Here is a 20,442-nt window from a genome sequence, read left to right as displayed (position 1 = left end):
GGAGACGTGCACGGATATTTCCTCCCTTTTGTTATGCGTCAATGCACATTAGCAAGCTTATTAAACAACCATAATCTTGCTTGTTAGATATCAGTCACTTGCTGGCTTCTTTGTCCTCCACAGACAACATTCATGTGATGGTTGAGCGCCACCTAAAGGAGGACAAGGTTGGAAATTTGGCGGCCAGCCACGGTTGCAAAGGCATCAACATTTACATATTTTCCAGAAAATGAGGGGGAAATAAGAGAAATTGTGCTCTTCCACCAGAACTTCCAACAGCTGGTGGTGCAACCACACTTTTTTACTAGCGTGCTGCTTTTATTCTGAAAGTCTGACTTTAAAGGCTACAGATGTCAGTGCTGCTCTGGCAGAACCAGACAGGATTTTTCTTCTCTGTAGTTTTAGTGTGGCGCCTGTTTCTCTCTGCCAGTCTGTGTACAGCGCCACATGCAGGTGTGCTTTTGTATTACATTCTTTTCCCCCCGGTGGTTCGTTGTGTGGATGTGACTGTTTGATGACTAGTTATTGACTATTTATCAGACTCAGTCTCCTTAGTGATATCAGTCTTCTCTATGATATCAGTGTTTTTGGTAATCAGTGATATCAATGTCCTTGGTGATATCAGTGTTCACTGTAATATCAGTGTTCTTAGTGACATCAGTGTTGTCAGTGATATCAATGTTGTTAGTGATGTCAGCTTTGTCAGTGATATCAGTGTTCTCAGTGATATCACTCTTCTAATTGTTTTCAGTGATATCGCTGTTCTTGGTGTTGTCAGAGATATCAGTGTTATCAGCATCCTCAGTGATATCAGTATTTTCATTGTTTTCAGTGTTGTCATTGCTCTGTGATATCAGTCATCTTAGTTATATCAGTGTTCTTATTGAGATCAGTGTCGTCAGTGATATCAATGTTTTCCGTGTTCTCATTTTTTCCCGTGATATCAGCGCTGTCAGTGCTCTGTGATTTCAGTGACATCAGTGTTTTGGGTGATATCAGTCTTCTCAGTGATATCAGTGTTTTGGGTGATATCAGTCTTCTCAGTGATATTGGTTTGTTGTTATTAGGCATATCACTGTCCTCGGCGAGATATGTGTTCTTGATGATATCAGTGTTTTCAGTGTTCTTAGTGACATCAGCCCTGTCAGTGTTCTTAGTGATATCAGTGTTGTTAGTGTTCTTAGTGATATCAATGTTGTCAGTGTTATCAGTGTTCTCTGCATTGTTATCGGTGTTGTCAGTGGTATTTGTGAGGCTCCTGTATCACATGACAGCAGGAGTTGTTTATTGTCAGACACTTTTTATCACGTCCGGCTAGCTTCAAAGGCGCACGTTTGTCACGGGTTTGATCCATCCTTCTCTTCCATGCCGCCATGTTTTCCCTACAGACTTTCACAGACGTGGTCTTCATCAGCTCTCCTCTAATCTGCCTCAGCCTTGAAGTCTTTTCCTCTCTGGCCGCCCTCGCTGTTGGACTTCTTCTTTCTTTCATCTTTCTTGTCTCTTGCGTCCTTTCTGTTCTACTTTGACGTCACTCCATTTGTCCTCTTTTTCAACATTCTATAGTCTTCAATCACAGGCATGGCCCAGACTCCCCCTGCAAACATGGCCGCTCCCCCTGCAGCCCCCGCATGACTAAACAGGCTCAGTGCAGCGTGAAAGCGCAAATGCACCTACCTGTTCATCCACGTCTCAACTCATTGCTCTCATGTGCTCTTCATCATGTGTCCCAGCCTCTGTGAAAAAACTCTTCCATGCACGCCCAAAAACTCTTCTGCTCTAAAGAAAAACAGCTTACTTTGGGTTCTTTGCTGCCATCTTGATTTGGCTCCGTTTGGCGTTTCCACTCTACTTTGTCCCACTTGTCAACATGATTGCCTTAGCAGTAGTAATCCACTACACCTTGTTGTGTAGGTTGCCATTCATTCATCCGTAGAGAGATAGATGAAAAGCACCATAGAAAACACTACATAGGCTAGGTCGGTGTGTCCAACTGGCATTCCATAGAAATTAGGGCCGTCAAGCAATTAAAATATTTAATTGTAATTAATCACATTTTGTACCTCATTAACTCACAATTAATCGCATTTAATCACAGATTAAAATAAGTTTTTATCTATAATAAGTAGGGATGTAAATCTCTTTGTGGTAAATGATTTGATACGCAACTACGATAACCACGTCAAATCTTATTTAAATGGATATCAATTTTGGAAATATGGACCATTATTTTATTAAAAAAATATACAGTTAGCGATTCCCACTGTTTTTTAATGTTTAATGCCAGCGGTGATTTGACCCACTGTTTCATGGTCCTTGAATGCACCTTTGATTTTCTCCCACACTGCACAGATAGACTACTATACCGTATTTTTACCCTTTTTCTTTCACCTCATATTTGCTCCCAAATGCTGATACTCTATGGGAATGCATAAAGGTAAGATTTGCTGACCATATTGAATGCTAATGTGCATATTTGTGGTACGCCACCGCTCTGAAAAACAAAGTCCAGGCTCATACTTGTGGATGGTGGTTATGTATTCATTTTCGAGCTTTTAATTTGATGTTGTTCCTGTCTTAGTTTTGCACAATCTATAATAAATAAGATCAATTAGGTCGCTATAACGTACGTATGTTCTACTGATGTGTTGAAAATGTTTCCCGGTGACACGCTTGCTAGCTATCTAGCTAGTGTGCTAGCTAATGCTATTTAGATCCATTGTCAATGACACTAGCTCCTAAACAGCTGTAATCGGCTATGCCGGTCACCAGCAGCCCCTAGCCCAAATTTTAGCTAGCAGTTCAAATAAAAAAAAAAATAGTTGGCTCAGAAATTTAAAAAAAAAAACGCTCGTTAGTTAAGACACTCGTGTGCCAAGGTATCAGTGTTAAATGAAAATTCAAAAAATACCTGCATTGCGCCAGTAACCTGTCTCTTCTCCCAGAGGAAACGTACTTCGTGACAGCGACACAAATAACTCTGGTCTTGTTGAGAGAGCCATCTGCCAGGGCTTTGAAGCTAAACTTACATTCAAAATACCCTTTTCTTTGCACATTTCTGCTTGTCATTTCGTGCGTCAAAAAAATTAGTACCATTGATGGAAACTTCTGTTAACTTTGACAGCCCCAATAAAAATACAATGAAATTCATTATTAATGTGTCAGCTCTAACACAAAGCTAAAAAGTTCAAATAGTTGATCACTTATTGACCCACAAACATCTGGCCAGGGAACGCCTTGGGGTCCTCCCGGTGGAACTGGACGAGGTGGCCCGGGAAGTCTGGACTTCGCTACTGAAACTGATGCATCCGCAACCTGGAACCGGATTAGCAGAAGAAAATGGAATGGGAAATAGAATGACCTACAAACCATAAACCATACAAAAATACATAATATATATAAAAAGCCCCTCTTTTATAGTAAAAATTATAATAAAATCAAATTTAAATGGAATAATTCAATGTTTATACACATTTATTTTAGGTAGGAAGTTGTAATGTTTAACAATGCCTATGTGTCGTATCATCCAAGCACCCACCAGCCACCTTTCTCATAGAAATAAACAATACAGTACAAGACACAAAGTCTATCATATCAGTCTTCTCAGTGATATCAATCTTCTCAGTGACCCTTATCAGTATTCTCGCTGATATACTGTAAGTGTTCTCACTGTTATTTGTGATATCGATATTGTCAGTGTTCTCAGTGATATCAATGTTTTCAGTAATATCAACGTTGGTTCTCAGTGATATGAATGTTGTCAGGGTTCTCAGTCATAACAGCTTTATCGGTGATATCAGTGTTGTCAATGAGTGTTATCAGTGTTCTCTGTGTTCTAAGCATTATTAGTGATATCAGTATTATCAACGTTATACAGTAAGTGATAGCCATGTTCTCAGTGATATCAATGGTCTCAGTTGTCAGTGAGTGTTATCAGTGTTGTCTGTGATATCAGTGACTATTAGTATTATCATGTATCATCATACTGATATCAGTATTATGACGTATCATAATACTGATATCACTAATAACACTGAGGACACTTATTGGCAGATATTGTACACCATTGTAATATGATATCAATGTTCTCAGTGATGTGAGTGTTATCACTGAGTGTTCAGAGTGCTCTCGGTGACTTATATCAGTCATATCAACGTTCTCAGTAATATCTGTGGTATCGCTGAGTGTTCTCAGGATATCAGTGAGTGTTATCAGTGTTCTTAGTGACATAAGTGGTGTCTGTGTTAGTGATATCAGTGTTGCCAGTGAGTGATATCACTTATACTGTAGGTGTACTACAGTTATGCAATTGGTCGCCCTGCCAGTCAATAATGGTAACAGCCACCTTTCACCATGAAATGAACAATTGAAAAAGATGAACGAGTGCAAAGTGTCCTCAATTGTGAACACAAGGTGACATGGAGGTGGTGTGTTGTGTAGAAAGTATGACATATGGGGGGGTAGGGGGGTGGGGCTGTCTTTGTCAGGCTTCAGTCTTGAAGAAGCAGTGAGGAGAAGCTGTTGTCGGTATACTCGCTAACCTAATAAGTTCTGTCACATGGCCGCAGGCTGTTGTCATGTTTCATAACGGCCGGTGAATCCCTGCATTGATTGGCGCCGCTGCCCATTGCTATACCTGTCCAAAAGTGTTTGGAGCCAGCCTTGCTGGAGACCCCCACAGGTGTCACACAGACCCCGCCAGCTGCACAAAGGACGCCACCACTTGCAATTGAGCGTAAAGCAGAAAGGAGGGTGCCTGTAGTTCTGTGCGTAATTAGCAAACAAAAGGCTGCCTCCCACTGAGGACACAAGCAAGTCCCAGAAGGGGTCCAGGGGACCAGGTGCTAATTGGTGCTTAGCGGGGAAGTGACAAGTGGTACAGAGGTCCAGTTCTACGCGTGCAGTGGCGAGAACGAGTTCACGTGCACGAGGCGGGCACCTACTTGGGTGGATCGGATCCACAGACCCATTAATGCAGGGGTGTCCAAACCTTTTCCTCCTGTGAGGGCCACGTTGTGAAAATTGAAAGGATGCAACTTTGCTACTTTGATATTTTTAAAGCAAAACCTGTAGATCCCTGCATTGCATGCGAAGAAGTTATGTACTGGATATTTCATCTCAGCTTTGTCACATATCATTAGTAACAACTTCATGCTTTTTTCTTTTTTCATGTTTGCTGTTTTTTTTTTCAATTTTCCAAATATTTCCAACTTTCTTCTTAAATAGTCTTCATCCATTTTCTTTTTGTAATATTATGACTTTACTCCCATATTTGACTTTATTCACATAATATTGTAACCTGTCCCCCCCACGTAAATTTCCCCAAATTGTGTTGTTTCTCATATAACATTACAACTTTTAAAAAAATATTTTTTTTTCTTTAATATACTTGAATATCTTTTTCATGAATACTTGTATTCTGAATATTCTCAGTCATCCAGGTCATTGTATTCTCAGGGCGTTCAATCGATCGCAACTGGACTGTTCAGGTTGTCTTAGGAGACGTTTCGCCTCTCATGCAAGCAGGCTTCATCAGTTCATGCTCAAAGACTAGGCGGGACACACACCAGTCAGTCTAGATAGGACAGCTCTAGTCTCATAATATTACGAGTTTATTCTTGTAAAATTGTGGCTTTTTTCTCTTTAGACGTTTCTTTTAACATTTTGACTTAGTGTAATTATTGTAAAATAACAGTGTTTTTTTCCATTTCAACTTTCTTCTTATTCTTCTTTTCATGCTTATGTGTGTATTCCCTTAATATTTATTTTTTAATTTTCTAACTATTTCAACCTTCTTTAACATTAAATAATTATCGTAAATGACTTTATTCCCATACTGTTTTGACCGTATTCACATAATATTGTGACTTTTTCCACAACCTAATTTTCCAAAAAATACATTATTTGTTGTTTTGCTTTTCATGATATTACAACTGTTCAAAAATAACTTACTTTTTCTTTAATATTTCAACTTTATGCAACCAAAATGAGGTTTTACATTATTCTTGTATAATTATGACCTTTTTCTTGTTTTTTAAGTTTTTACTCTTAATATTTTTTTTACTTTATTCTTGTAAAAATACTGCTAATTTTTCCATTTTTGCTGCTGTTGTTTTTTTCTTAGTTTTTTTTTTGGTTATATTATATATTTAGAATTTGCCACGGGCCAATAAAAAAAGAGCTGCTGGCCGCACTTTGGACAGCCGTTAGTTAATGCAACAGAGTAGATGGAATTGCACGGCAGGCGGGCTTTTAGACTGATGCTGCCTCCGTTTGAGGGATCGATGATGCTTACATCTGCAACACACACGCACACACACGCATCCACACTAGCTGTGTGTGCAGCACACACGCGCACGCACACACCCAGCTGTGTGTGAGCTGTGGAATGTGAAATACTTTGAACAGCTCTCAGTATGATGCAGTACACTTTGAAACTGCTGCAAACTTACAACCACATTTAAAGTTACAAACAGGAATGAAATGGAATCATTGAATGGCCCTTTTCCACTGCAAGGTACCTACTCATTCGCTGGAGAACTATTTATAAGCGGGAGAATCCACGCAAATTACTGCAACATCTACCTGGGCGTTTCGATCAGCAGTCTCTTTATTGCAAAAACAATGGGGGACTTCCTGTTTTTTTCCAGCATGGGCTCTTCAGACCTTTTTGTGCATCTTATTATGACAGATCTTTTTGTGTCCACCGGTGAAACTTTTTCCCCAACTTTTCAGGTGGGGCTCGCTTGTCACTTTTGCTAGTAGTTTGTACAAGTGTATGCATTTTTATGGCTGAAGCAACATCATATCTTCCTAATGTGGCACTTGCATAATGATACCATCGCCTCTGCCTGCATCCTCAGCTTCGACTTGGTCACCAACGGGGGCATCGCCGTGGCCTTGCACTTTGAGCGCGCTCCCTTCATCACCCAGGAGCACACGCTCTGGTTGCCGTGGGGACGCTTCTTCGTCATGGACACCATTGTCATGCGCCACGAGGAGAACGACATCCCCAGCTGCGACCTCAGCAGCTTCACCCGGCCCAGCCCCGTGGTGTCGCCGGCGCCGCTCACCGCCTTTGCCGGCTCCTGCGCCGAGAGAGGAACTGTGGTTCCCGAGATCCAGGTGACAGAATGCTACACACTCCCTCTGCACACACACACACACACACACTCCCTTCTCCCTGCAGGCTGGAGTACACACGAGTGATTCATCCCACGCGTCTGCAGACTCTGTGGACGATTCATCAAGTCTAATAGTAACTGCTGTGATCCTTATCTCGCTCCTGTAATTGCCCTTCTCCGCAACTTGGACAATTTCCAGCGTGCATTGCACAGCCTTGCTTGCAGCAGAGCGATGGCGGTTACACAAAAAAACAGCCACGGCATGTTTTAATTCCTCCATGTCTCTTTAGTTAAAGGCACAAGCCTGACGTGCACCTAATTTGCACTTCATGTAAAATCATGTGAAATAACTAGGACACACAGCTCAATGCAACCTACAAAACATCCACTGTAACTTTAGGGTGCTTTGTTCAATTACCACCAATTTTGGTACACACCCTTAGGGGACTGACAAGCTTGTGTGTGTAAAATTTCAGAAAGTTTGGTTGAAAAACATGCCCGCCATCTAGCAAAACATTTATGCAGGGCAGCGGGTTAGGGTTAGGTTAAGTCATTGAGCGTATCTGCCACTAATACCATTTACAGTCATGTAATACAGAGTAACACCACATGGTGTAACGCTTCTACTCCTCAAGTGTTGGACACAAAAGGGTGAAAATGTGCCAAAACATTCGCCCCTCCTCTGTTAAGTGTGCTGTCATTTTGATGACAAATCCACCACATGGTGGTGCTGTTATTAAAACCCCACAGTTTGACCCAAGATTGACTTGAATTGTTTACAGAAGATTTGCTGTAACTTTAGGCGGTTTAGCTGAATCACCATGAAATGTGGTGCACACCTTCAGGGGACTGACAAGCACGTGTGTGTCACATTTGAGCAATATTGGTGGAAAAACATGGCCGCCATCAACCAAAATGTCTTTACTGGGACACAGCAGCTACAGTAATTGTCCATATGTGTTTGAGCATTTGTCAGATGATGATAAAACTTTGAGGATATTTCTATTACATGGTAATTTCTCTTTTGCAAATGTGTGAAAACATGCACAGCTACTGTGTTACCTGCGCTATTATGTTGATACAAAATACACCACATGTGGCGCTGTTCTGAAACCCCAAAGTTTGACCCCATTATAAGTTGGATTGTCTTGAAATTTCTACAGCAGATCCACTGGTGTGTTTAGCCCAATCACCATGAAATTTGGTACACACCTTCAGGGGACTGACAAGCACACATGTTTGGACGGTTGTCACAGGGTTTGAAAAACATGGCCGCCATCAAGTCAACTATGGTATGGATGTGGTTTGGTCCACCTTCATGGAGCACAATGTGTGCTTCCTTTGGACACGTGTGGTGGCCATGGTAGATATTATTCATTACAAACATGTTTTCGTTGATTCTTCAGCTTTTGAACAATGTGTGGAATGTTAAAAAGTTCAAATTGTCTTCAAGTGGACTTTAATGGGACAGCGGTTATGTCGTGTGACCTCTTTTATAAAATTGTGTGCCATGCAGATGAGCGTGCCGCCACTGTACATCTAGCAGGCATCTCTTTGCCCTTTTCTAATTATCTCGCCTCCCAGTTTGCCTCCTAAGATTTATGGCTTATCAGTGAATTTAGTATGCAGCCAAGTCTATTTATAGCTGCCTCCTTGTCTTCTCTCTCCCTGTTCCAGTCCTCACCAGGGTGAATTCCAATCAATCGCCCTGAAACCAAACCGGCATTGTGACTGACGTGTCCTCTGACCAACGTTACGACAGGTCGTGTTTTTAATGGTTACATTAAATCTTGTTGTGTGTCGGGGGGAAAAAAGAGGGGCGTGGAGGGGCAGAGGTGACTTAATTAGAGCAGAGCGGAGTCGGGGCGGGATAAACCCGTGCAGTTGACCTTTGCGCCTCCACGTGAGCGCCATCCAGTGTGCGTGCAGGTCTGGTGTGTTATTATGACTCCATATATCATCTGCTGGTGTAAGCCATGAGCCCAAGGGCGGAGCAGCGATACCATTGTCATACAGGACGCAGCGCTCCTAATGAAGGACTCGCTGTTATTACATCGATTGAGAAAACTATTCACTGCGGTATAATGAAGAAATCCTTCATGGGATTGCCTATGATGCTGGAATATAATTGTCCTCCTATTGATGTTTCTAATCTCCTCCTGGGTCCATAGATCTGCTTGGCTATGAATAATATGTGGCAGTCTGCGCTGGGCAGCGGCCAAAGACGAGACAAATTGATCATCAGGCTGGAATAAAGGACATCAGGAGGGAAGTGGAGAGATTTAAATGGAGTGTTTACGTGTTGTGTTTGCAGACTCTGCAGGAGGAAGTGTTGATACCGGGAACCGACATGAGACTGGGCTACCTCAGCAGCAGGACGCCGGGATACAAGTCCATCCTGAGGGTGGCGCTGACCCACTCCACCATCCCCTTCAACCTGATGAAGGTGCACCTCATGGTGGCCGTGGAGGGCCGCCTCTTCAGGAAGTGGTTCCCCGCCGGCCCCAACCTGTCGTACGACTTTGTGTGGGACAAGACGGACGTCTACAGCCAGAAGGTCTACGGCTTATCCGAAGCCTTTGGTAAGCCAGGAAAGACCCCCAAGGATCCATAGTTACCTTCATCAGCCAAATTCACTTTTTATTGATTTTTTAAAAATGTATTTCAAAATGTATAATACCTTTAGTTATTCATATCATTCATGGGCTAACTTCCTTTGACACTTAAATGATAGTAAAAATGTCTCAAACATTGCCGGTTATGATTCATAGAGGTATTTTTAAAAATTATTTTGCAATTCTAAACAAATAGATTGACTCCGGTATATAGTATCGTCAGGATTCCTATTGATATCAACTCTTCTAGTACATACACAGTGCCATAATGATGCCCACTGATATCAACTCTTCTAGTACATACACAGTGCCATAATGATGCCCACTGATATCAACTCTTCAAGTAAATAGGAGTATTATAAGGATACCCATTGATATCAACAATTATATTATATATACTGTACCTGTCATAAGGATGCCCATTGATATCAACTCTACTAGTACATAACCATATCAACTCTTCAAGTAAATAGAAGTATTATAAGGATACCCATTGATATCAACAATTATATATACTGTACCTGTCATAAGGATGCCCATTGATATCAACTCTACTAGTACATAACCGTATCAACTCTACTAGTACATATACAGTATCATCAGGATCATAAAGTGTGTGTGTATGTGTGTATTTTTGTTGGTTTTTGACTGGTGTTTGTAAGGCAATGTTCTTGTCCTGGTAGTGTCCGTGGGCTTTGAGTATGAGTCCTGCCCGGACCTGATCCTGTGGGAGAAGAGGACGGCGGTTCTCCAGGGCTACGAGAGCACAGCGTCCAAGCTGGGCGGGTGGACGGTGGACAAGCACCATGCTTTGAACATCCAGAGTGGTGAGTCAGCTTGCAATCGCCTTTTTCCAACCTTCTATTCTGGGTCTTCTTTTTGCACACCAAATGGTCCACCCACAAGCTGAACCGTATTGTCGCCTGAGACACATCAAGTTGCGTGTTCATGCATCTGCAATCATTGAATTGCCATTTTCAGGATTTGTTTTGGAGATATTTGATGTGTCTTTGGTTCTTATCGCAGGAGTGCAGACGAGGAGCAGAATGTCCTCACCATGCTTTCAGAGTAATAGTCGGCTTTTTGCAATTTGACGACGTCACTCAGCCCAACAGAGATTTGACTCTTTTATTACCGCTGTCCGTTTCTTCTGAGTCGAGGGGTCAATTTTCTCATTTTGGGCAAATGACTCTTGAAAGGCTGGAGTGGAGGAAAGTTCCAGTAGCACCTGTCACACAGACGAGGCCTCGCTGGCTGTTTGTGTGTGCAAGGACTCATCAGAGGAGATGAGGCGTGCTTAAAGGGAAAGTCCTCCGGAAGCTGGTGCTTTGATCCATCATGCTGAGTGGGAATGTGCTGTCCGCTCCTGCCAGATTCCACTAGACAACCCCTCCCACACACACACACACACACACACACAAACACACTTCTTTGGCTGCACTGTGTCATGTTCATGGCCAGCATTTTAAAAATCAAGCCTAATTTAATTGCTGACAGCCTGCAAGTAGAAGCCATTGCGAGATGAAATCATGCCCCAGGAAGAAGATGCTTGGCTGATCTTCTCTGATAGACCAAATGTTGCTCTGCTCACCCAAGGCGGGAAAAGCACGGCGTGAATTTCAAGTAGGATGTTATGGATCCGACTGAGAGAGCATCCTCTTTACGTTTACATCATCGTAAAGTTCCACAGAGGAGATGGCTGACACGCGTGCAGCTTCCATTCAGGGCAGAAGGCGCTTTAGATTGTGTTAAGCTTTTCTACACGCGGACGTAAACCACATAAACCACGTAAATTACAACATGTCCTCAGCAGGAGCTAAAGCTTTAAACGTAGGATATGACATACTGTACAGTAGTGTAACACAGGGGTGTCCAAAGGTTTTTCCATCGGGAGCCACATACTGCATTCTCTTAATATTTTGACTTTCTCATAAAATGACAGCAATTTTTCCATTTCTGCTGTTTTGTTTTAAATTTTTCAACAATTTCAACTTTGTTCTTGTAACTTGTCTTGTCATAATGATGTCTTTATTCCCATAATATTTGGATTATTTCTCATGACATCTAAATTTCAGGCTTTCCTTTTTTTCCCCCATTTTTTCTCATCTTTCTTCTTCAATAATCTTTGTAAATTTTCTTTTTGGAATATTGGGACTTTATTCACATATTTTGACTTCATTCCCATAATATTTTGACTTTATTTCCATAATAGTACAACTATGTTTATAACCCAAACCAAATTTTTCCAAAAATTACATCTTTATTTTGTTTTGTTTATTTCTCATATTACAATTTTTTTAAAGATATTTCAAATTTATGCAACTAAAATGACATAATATTCATAATATTGTCAGTTGATTCGCAAAAAATTGCAACGTTTTTCTTATTAGAATACAACTTTAAAAAAAATATACATTTTATCATTATTCATTTTTCCCATTTCTGCTGTTTTTTGTTTTATTTTTCCAACTATTTCAACTGTCGTCTTGTAAATTTTCTTTTAATAATTTTGTCTTTGTTATTTCCATAACATTTTGACTTTATTCTCATAACTAATCTGAACTTCAGTATTTGCTCTTTTTTCTTATTTTTTTGAATATATATATATATACTTTAACTTTATTCAACTTTATATTTCAACTTTCTTCTTAAATCATCTTTTGACTTTATTCACGTAATATTATTTTTCATGACTTTTCTTCACTTCATTTGTTGTTTTGTTTCTCATAAGATTACGACTTTTAAAAAACGACTTTGTTCTTGAATATATCAACTTTGTGCTACTAAAATTATATTTCCTCATCTATCTGTATTTGTCTATCTGTTATTCTTGCAAAATTACTGCAGAGGTTTCCATTTTTGCTGTTTTGGTTTTTTTTTTTGTTTTCTTGCTGCACTTTGGACCCCCCTGGTGTAACATATTGGGTGTTGTATACAGTATGTATGATCATATACTTGTGTACTTCTCAGTAGCGTGTTTCCCGCAGGACTGCAATGAATCTGTGGTGGTGGGTTGCATGAAGGGGGGTACGCTAGATGACATCATCGTCAAATTTGCATAACTGGCCATGCTTTTAGGTTTGTGTCATGACAAATGCGTGAAGACATCTCTTGTTTTTTAACTTTTAGGTCTTAAAGTCGTTTGTTAAAACACGCACGGGTAATTAAAAAATGTCTTCATGAGGTTTCCTGTGTGCACTGATTTGAAAGATAATGTACATGTCGTACTTTTAATATCGCACCATGTTCCGTTGCTGCTTGAGTACCCAGCATACCTTGTGGCCACTTTTGCTTGGTCGTTGCTACCAATGTAGAGTGGTAGGTGATTGTTGTGTTGTTTTGATTGCAGTTAGTTTGCCGTAAAACACAAGAAGTGTACAACTTTGAAATTATTTTCTAAATGCACATTTTAGCACTCGCCAGAAGCAGGTTACATTTCTTGACGTGTGTCTTTGCCGCACCCTCGTCAGGCATCCTGCACATGGGCAACGGGGAGAACATCTTCATCTCGCAGCAGCCGCCCGTCATCGGCAGCGTGATGGGCAACGGGCGCCGGCGCAGCATCTCCTGCCCCAGCTGCAACGGCATGGCCGAGGGCAACAAGCTGCTGGCCCCCGTGGCGCTGGCGTGCGGCTCGGACGGCAGCCTCTACGTGGGCGACTTCAACTACGTGAGGAGGATTTACACCACGGGGAACGTCACCAGCGTGCTGGAGCTCAGGTAAGCCACGAGGGCGTGAGCAAGAATAAAGGTCATAAAGAATGGGAGGTGGATTGAGATGGATGGAAAAGCCCTCAAGGAGCAAGATGAACGGTCCTGGCCAGCTTCAACCTGAAGTGGAGCTTCTCCACTCCACTGAGGGCTTTTTCCAGGAAAAGATCAATGTCTCTGCTAATGCAAACACAAGCTTCCCTTTCATTCATTCTGCCTACTAACAACACTACTATTACTACTAACATTTTACTCTCGTCTCCCAATACTACTACTACTACTACTACTACTACTACCATTTACTGTCTTCTCTTACAACAACACTACTATTAACATTTTACTCTCTTGTCTTCCAATACTACTACTACTACTACTACTAACATTTTACTCTCTTGTCCTCTAATACTACTACTACTACTAACATTTATTGTCTTCTCTTACAGTACTACTACTACCACTAACATTTTACTCTCGTCTTCCTTTCCTCTCTGCCTGCTGCTCTTGGCAGAAATAAAGACTTCAGGCATAGGTAAGACATGGAGGAACACACACACACACACACACAGTCAGTGTCCCAGTCAACCTTTGACCCCAATTCACACTTCCAAGGAAGATGATTCACTCACTAAAGAAAATGTCTGCTTCATTTTCATCTTCCTAAAGCTGACAGTCTTCCCTTATTTTATCTTTCATCTTTGGATCACTGGGGTTGTGGCTCTTCTACTACATCTACAGTATTCATTGATATCAACTTAACTCTTCTATTATATCTACAGTATTCATTGATATCAACTTAACTCTTCTATTATATCTACAGTATGCATTGATATCAACTCAACTCTTCTACTATATCTACAGCAGGGGTCACCAACGTGGTGCCTGTGGGCACCAGGTAGCCCCCCACGACCACATGAGGTGCCCGCAAGCCTGCTTTTCATTCAGGTTTTCAGTTAATAATGAAAGAACAGTAGAAAGAAATGCATTGTGAAATACAACATGTGAGTTGTGGACACCAGCATTTTGTTCATGTTCTGGTAAAACAAGCATATTTGCTTTGTTTGGGTTTAAAATAAGCTCTGAAAATAAATGTTACAAAAATGAGTACGTAGGTCTTGGCCATTTTCATTTTGTAAAAGTAGCTCTCACAAGGAAAAACGTTGGTGACCTCTGATCTACAGTATCCATTGATATCAACTCAACTCTTCTACTACATCTACAGTATCCATTGATATCAACTCAACTCTTCTACTACATCTACAGTATCCATTGATGTCACCTCAACTCTTCTACTACATCTACAATATCCATTGATATCAACTCAACTATTCTACATCTACAGTATCATAACACTGCCCACTGATATCAAATCTTCTACATCTACAGTATCCATTGCTATCAACTCAACTCTTCTAGTATATCTACAGTATCCATTGATATCAAATCTTCTACTACATGTACAGTATCCATTGATATCAACTCAACTCTTCTACTACATCTACAGTATCATAACACTGCCCACTGATATCAACTCTTCTACTACAACTACAGTATCATAACACTGCCTACTGATATCAAGTCTTTTGCTATATGTACAGTATCCATTGATATCAACTCAACTCTTCTACTACAGCTACAGTATCATGACACTTCCCGTTGATATCAACTCTTCGACTACAACTACAGTATCATAACACTTCCCGTTGATATCAACTCTTCTACTGCATCTTCAGTAATAACACTGCCCATTGATATCAACTCTTCTACTACATTGACAGTATCCATTCATATCAACTCAACTATACTACATCTACAGTATTGTAACACTGCCCATTGATATCAACTCTTCTACTACATCAACCGTATTTATTGATAACAACTCAACTCTTCTGCAACATCTACAGTATCCACTGATATCAACTCAACTCTTCTACTACATCTACAGTATGATAACACTGCCCATTGATATCGACTAGTCTACTACACATACAGTACAGTATTATAATAAAGGCTGCCCATTGGCTGCCCCAGTGGTCCAAGTGGACTGGAACAGATTTTATTTTATTTTTACAAGAATGTTAAAATACAGCAAAGCATTAAAATGGGAAGGCGCTGGGAAGGAAATGCAAAATAGGTGAATTTCTTGGGGAAAATGAGAGGGTTGCCAAGTATGAACCTCACTTTTTGTCTTGGAGTTTTTGTTGGTTACGGTTTTTGCATTTTTTGAGGAATACGATGTAGATCAGTGGCGTCAAACTGCTTTTCACAGATATCCGATGGTATACATTGTGGTGTGTACATTTCCAGCCATCTTCAGAATAGAAGGCAGCCTTGGAGAAGATGCCATAAATGGTCCCGTTTAAAAGATACAAGCATCTCGCGTTCGCTGTCTCAGGAAAAAAAGCCTCCTGATTGATTTCCTATCACAAGGTCACGACTCCTGCGCGCGAACATTTGGTCAAACAGAGAATGAAAAGCCGAGTCATGCCGGTCGCTGGCCCCTCGTTTCACCAGCGAGCACAATAGCAAACACCCGGGAGCTCTCCACTGACTTCTCTCTCCCAGCCACTTACATTCAAATTTTTTCACCGAGGGAAAATTGACCTCCAGGTTCTCACGTTCACAAACTCAATAGCTTGATTTGCAACTGTGCTCTTAAAAGCTGAAAGTGAAACCTTAAAGAAATACAACCCTTGACATGCTTGTGTTGGCTAATGTAGCAATAATTATTAATATCATCATAAGTTTGCAAGTTTAACTCACTTTCACTTTCTAGAGCGGTGCAGCAACTGCTGTGTAGATTCTATGTACTTTCAATCTAGACGTTTTCTCCATCTTGTAAGTCGACCTTGTTGACGTGAAGTCCAAATATTTTGCTGTTTTTTATAATGCAATTAGAAAGCTGGCATCACAAACACAAAAAATGTGGTCATCAGAGTTTGAGCTTTTCTTACGAAGACAAGAGTGAGACGATTTCAAGTGGACTTGTGTGGAAGTACGCCTCCGTACCGCTAGGTGGCGCTATGTTTATCCACCTCAGCGAACTTGTTAATACGTTATACCAGGGGTGTCCAAACTTTTTCCCTCCAGCGAGGGCCACATAGTGAAAAATGAGAGGATGCAACTTTGCCACTTTGATGTTTCATAAAGCAACACGTAGCTGTGCTAACAGGTTACAGTATATACTGTATACAGCATTTTATCTCAGCTTTGTCATAAAGGTGAATATTATTATTATTATTATTATCAAATTCACTCTTCACTCTTGTTTCCCCATTTTTGCTGTTTTTTGTTGGGTTTTTTTTTTTACATTTTCCAAGTATTTAAACTTTCTTTGAAAATAATCTTTTTATAAATGTTCTTCCTGAAATATTATGACTTTATTCCCACAATATTTTGACTCCCATCATTTAACTTTTCCCCCAACCTAATTTTCCAAAAGTTACAAATGTATTCTGTTGTTTTTTTCTCATATTTGTAATTAAAAAAAAGATATTTCAAGTTTATGCTAATAAAGTATATAATTTTTCATAATATTGCAAGTTTACAGTGTTCCCCCATTTATCGCGGAGGATAGCTTCCCAAAATAGCCCATAATAAGCGAAATCTGCGAAGTAGCCAACTTATTTGTTTACAATGATTGTATGTGTTTTAAGGCTGTAAAACCCCTCACCATACACTTTATACACTTTTCTCAGACAGGCATTAACATTTTTTCTCTTGTTTAAACACTCTCAAAGTTCAAATTTCATTAGAATTTTAATGATTAGTCTACTAGGTTGGATTAAGTTGGACACAAGAAATTAAGTGCCTCACGGGTATTCACGCCTCGACTGTGCTTCGTCCTGCTGCCGTTTGGCTGTAGCGTTTTTCTATCCTTGTAAAAACATTTTGCTCCTGCTGTCGTCCTCCGTGTCCTTATCTGCTTCTTCTTCTATTGTTTATTGGCGGATAGCAAGCAGCTCACACATTTAGCTAGTTTGCTAGCAACTATTGACCACAACAGGAAGTTGCCTCCTCTGACCGTGCCTCTTCATTCTGGCGCCATTTCACTGTAGCGTTTTTGTGTCTTTGTTAAAACATATTTCTCCTGTCGTTATATTGTCCTCCTCCTCGAACCGAAGATTCATTTATTCCATAACGGCTATACAGCCGCAACTTCTACCTTTCTTCAGCATGTCCAGAAGTCCAACTTTTTTTTGCCAGACACAACGCATGGGTTCTACCTTAGCCATTCAGGACGTAGAGAACAATGTGTGGGTTCTCCCTTAGCCAATCAGGACGTAGAGAACAATGTGTGGGTTCTCCCTTAGCCAATCAGGACGTAGAGCACAATGTGTGGGTTCTCCCTTAGCCAATCAGGACACAGAACACAGAACACAATGCTCTTTCATAGGCGAAAAAAAAAAAAAGACACAAAATAAATTCAGCGAGTCCACGAAAGGTGAACCGCGATGTAGCGAGGGAACATTAACTCTCTTCTTGTTCATTTTCCTCTCATTATATTATGACTTTATTCCCATAATATAATTACTTTATGCTAATTAAATTTATTTTATTTTTCGTCATAATATTACAATGTTATTCTTGGAAAATTCAGAGTTTTTATTGTTAGATTACAAGTTTTTCCTCTAAATTTTTTGACTTGTAAAATTACTGTTAAGGTTTCCATTTTGCTGTAGTTTTTTTTTTTTTTTTTTTTAGTTTTCTTGTTAAATTGTATTTTTATAATGTGCCTCGGGCCAATGAAAAAAAAAACTACAATGGGCCACAAGTGACCCCTGGGCCGCACTTTGAACACCCTTGTGTTACATGTTGTGTTTGTATATTGAGGACACGGTGGGACGACAAACACAAACGGTTGGCTTACGAGCCAGACTAAAATAGACGTCTTTTTGTTCTGCAGGACATTTGCATCATAAAAAGGAAATTTATCGGAGGAAAAAAAACAGCGTGCGTCGGTGTAAAATCCTGCAGTTGATGAGCGAGCCACATACATGTGATACAGTACCGGGAGGTGGCTGACTCCCCCGCCATGTTCATTGACCCCCCGCTAAGGATGTCCCTTCACGCTCCCCCTATTTCTGCAGCAGCATGCGGCAAAATCCAATTATCTCCCACAAAGTAGATGTTGTCGGTGAATATGGATGGCACGCGCAGCCGTACCTCAAGGTCAGCGCCTCCTGTAGTTTGAAAGCGATGCTGCTCTACATGCACCCGCTCCCTGATAAGCTATGGGCTGATTGCTCCTTGGATCCATGGTCGCCTACCGGTACAGAATCCAGTCACCGAGGCGGACTAGTGACCTAGTAGAATCCTACGCTGCAAACCGCTACCTGATATTCGTCAAAGTGGGTGGCGCCCGAGCTGTCCTGTCAAGTCCGTTCATTGAAGGTCAAGTGTCATGAGGAATCATGTTGACAATCTCAACACTGACTTTCCTTGTTGTGGCGTTCCCAAAAAAACAAAAAAAAGAAAAGCAATGGCGTCCTGAAAGTCGCCTCAAGGTTAGCGTCGAGATTGTGTTTTAATCCGGTGTGAATGACATCCTGCTGACAGCTCCCTGCTTAATGCTCATCGGGCCTGATGCTTGAGAACTCACATTATCTTTGACACAACCTCAAAGGACTCAACTGCACTGCTTTTTCATAGTCATTCCTCGTTTATGGCGCTTCATTGGTTCCACACCCGACCGTGATAAGTGCATTTCCATGAAGTAGGATTCCTTATTTATGAAGGCAATAGTTTTGTAGTTAGAGCATAGAAAATCTTTTTATAGCTTTCTAAATACGGGTTTTAACATATTAGCGCCCTCTAGACATGAAATAACAAGCCTGTAGTCACTTTTACACTCCTGTGATTCTTTGTTTACATCACATTGCTCAGGCCACTGCAGGGACATAAGCTAGCATAGCAAGCTAGCATAACTAGCTAATGCGCTATCTATTTAGCCTCTCCAATTGACTTATTTTGACAAAGTAGCCAAAAACATACCACTTCCACACGGAATGATATTAGAACCTTTTTTATACTCGATCTCAGCCATGGCATGTCTGTCTCGGCCATGGCACGTCCGTCTCCGCCATGGCACGTCCGTCTCCGCCATGGCACGTCTGTCTCCGCCATGGCACGTCCATCTCGGTCATGGCATGCCCGTCTCCGTCATGGCATGCCTGTCTCCGCCATGGCACGTCCGTCTCATGTCTCATAACATTACTGATGTCTCATGACCAGAATACTACATATACAGTAACTTGTCTTTCAATATATTTTTTGACTAATAATAGGCCATAGCCAACCACAAAACAGCCATCATCAAATAATTATTTCTTAATTATTTAATGAAAATCGTAATATAGTGAGGGACAATGTATTAATGCAAAGACGTACAATACAGTTGAATCCAAAGTGCTTCATACCCTCGTTTTTGTGTGGAATGGAAAGGCTTTGCTATGTCATATATACACATCTTTGCCCCACCAGATATCTAACATATTCAGACGTATTGGAACACAGTAGACTGAAAACATTTGGTTTATGACGTCAAAAGATGAATATGAGAGTAGCTTTTATTTCCAAGTACAGTAATCGCTCACCACTACACTGAGTACGTTTACATGCAGTCAAATAAACCCTATCATATTAGCAATAATCCGGTTGCACACGGCCATGTAAACAGCAATAACCAGTTTTTAAAAACACGAATATTACCCCTGGGTTACTCCTGTTCTAACCCGAACATCGGGTCATGTACACACATACGTATCGGGATATCCCGATGGAAAGGAACATGAATTTGTGGTCTATTCGGAAGGAATCTTGTGTTTTGGCAGGAACTACTTGTAAACATGCCGACACGAAAAACCCCACACTTTTGGAGCGAGGGGGAAACAAGCCGCCTCGTTAGTGTGGTGAAAGACAGGAAGATTACCGGTATGTATTTTATTGACACCAATAGCGAAATCTGTCAGAAGTTGAGCGAGAAGTTACGCAAA

At 40.9% G+C, this 20,442-nt stretch overlaps 1 protein-coding gene across 13 annotated transcripts in view; it reads left to right on the top strand.

Annotated features, from left to right (window-relative positions):
* Positions 1 to 20,442, top strand: part of tenm4 (teneurin transmembrane protein 4) — a 251,591-nt gene that overhangs the window by 177,374 nt on the left and 53,775 nt on the right. For 8 of the 13 annotated variants that reach the window (XM_054794141.1, XM_054794142.1, XM_054794138.1 and 5 more), the window contains 5 exons: positions 6,864 to 7,125; positions 9,439 to 9,706; positions 10,423 to 10,566; positions 13,210 to 13,459; positions 13,959 to 13,979. In XM_054794141.1, the coding sequence (XP_054650116.1) occupies positions 6,864 to 7,125; positions 9,439 to 9,706; positions 10,423 to 10,566; positions 13,210 to 13,459; positions 13,959 to 13,979 (945 nt within the window). The remainder of the gene's footprint in view (positions 1 to 6,863; positions 7,126 to 9,438; positions 9,707 to 10,422; positions 10,567 to 13,209; positions 13,460 to 13,958; positions 13,980 to 20,442) is intronic. The other 5 variants (XM_054794148.1, XM_054794143.1, XM_054794139.1 and 2 more) reach the window with 1 other exon arrangement.

This window comes from Dunckerocampus dactyliophorus, chromosome 12 (genome assembly GCF_027744805.1).
Source record: "Dunckerocampus dactyliophorus isolate RoL2022-P2 chromosome 12, RoL_Ddac_1.1, whole genome shotgun sequence".
Classification (NCBI taxonomy): Eukaryota; Metazoa; Chordata; class Actinopteri; order Syngnathiformes; family Syngnathidae; genus Dunckerocampus; species Dunckerocampus dactyliophorus.
Note: the sequence above shows the minus strand (reverse complement) of the source record. Positions and strands in the feature narration are given on the sequence as shown.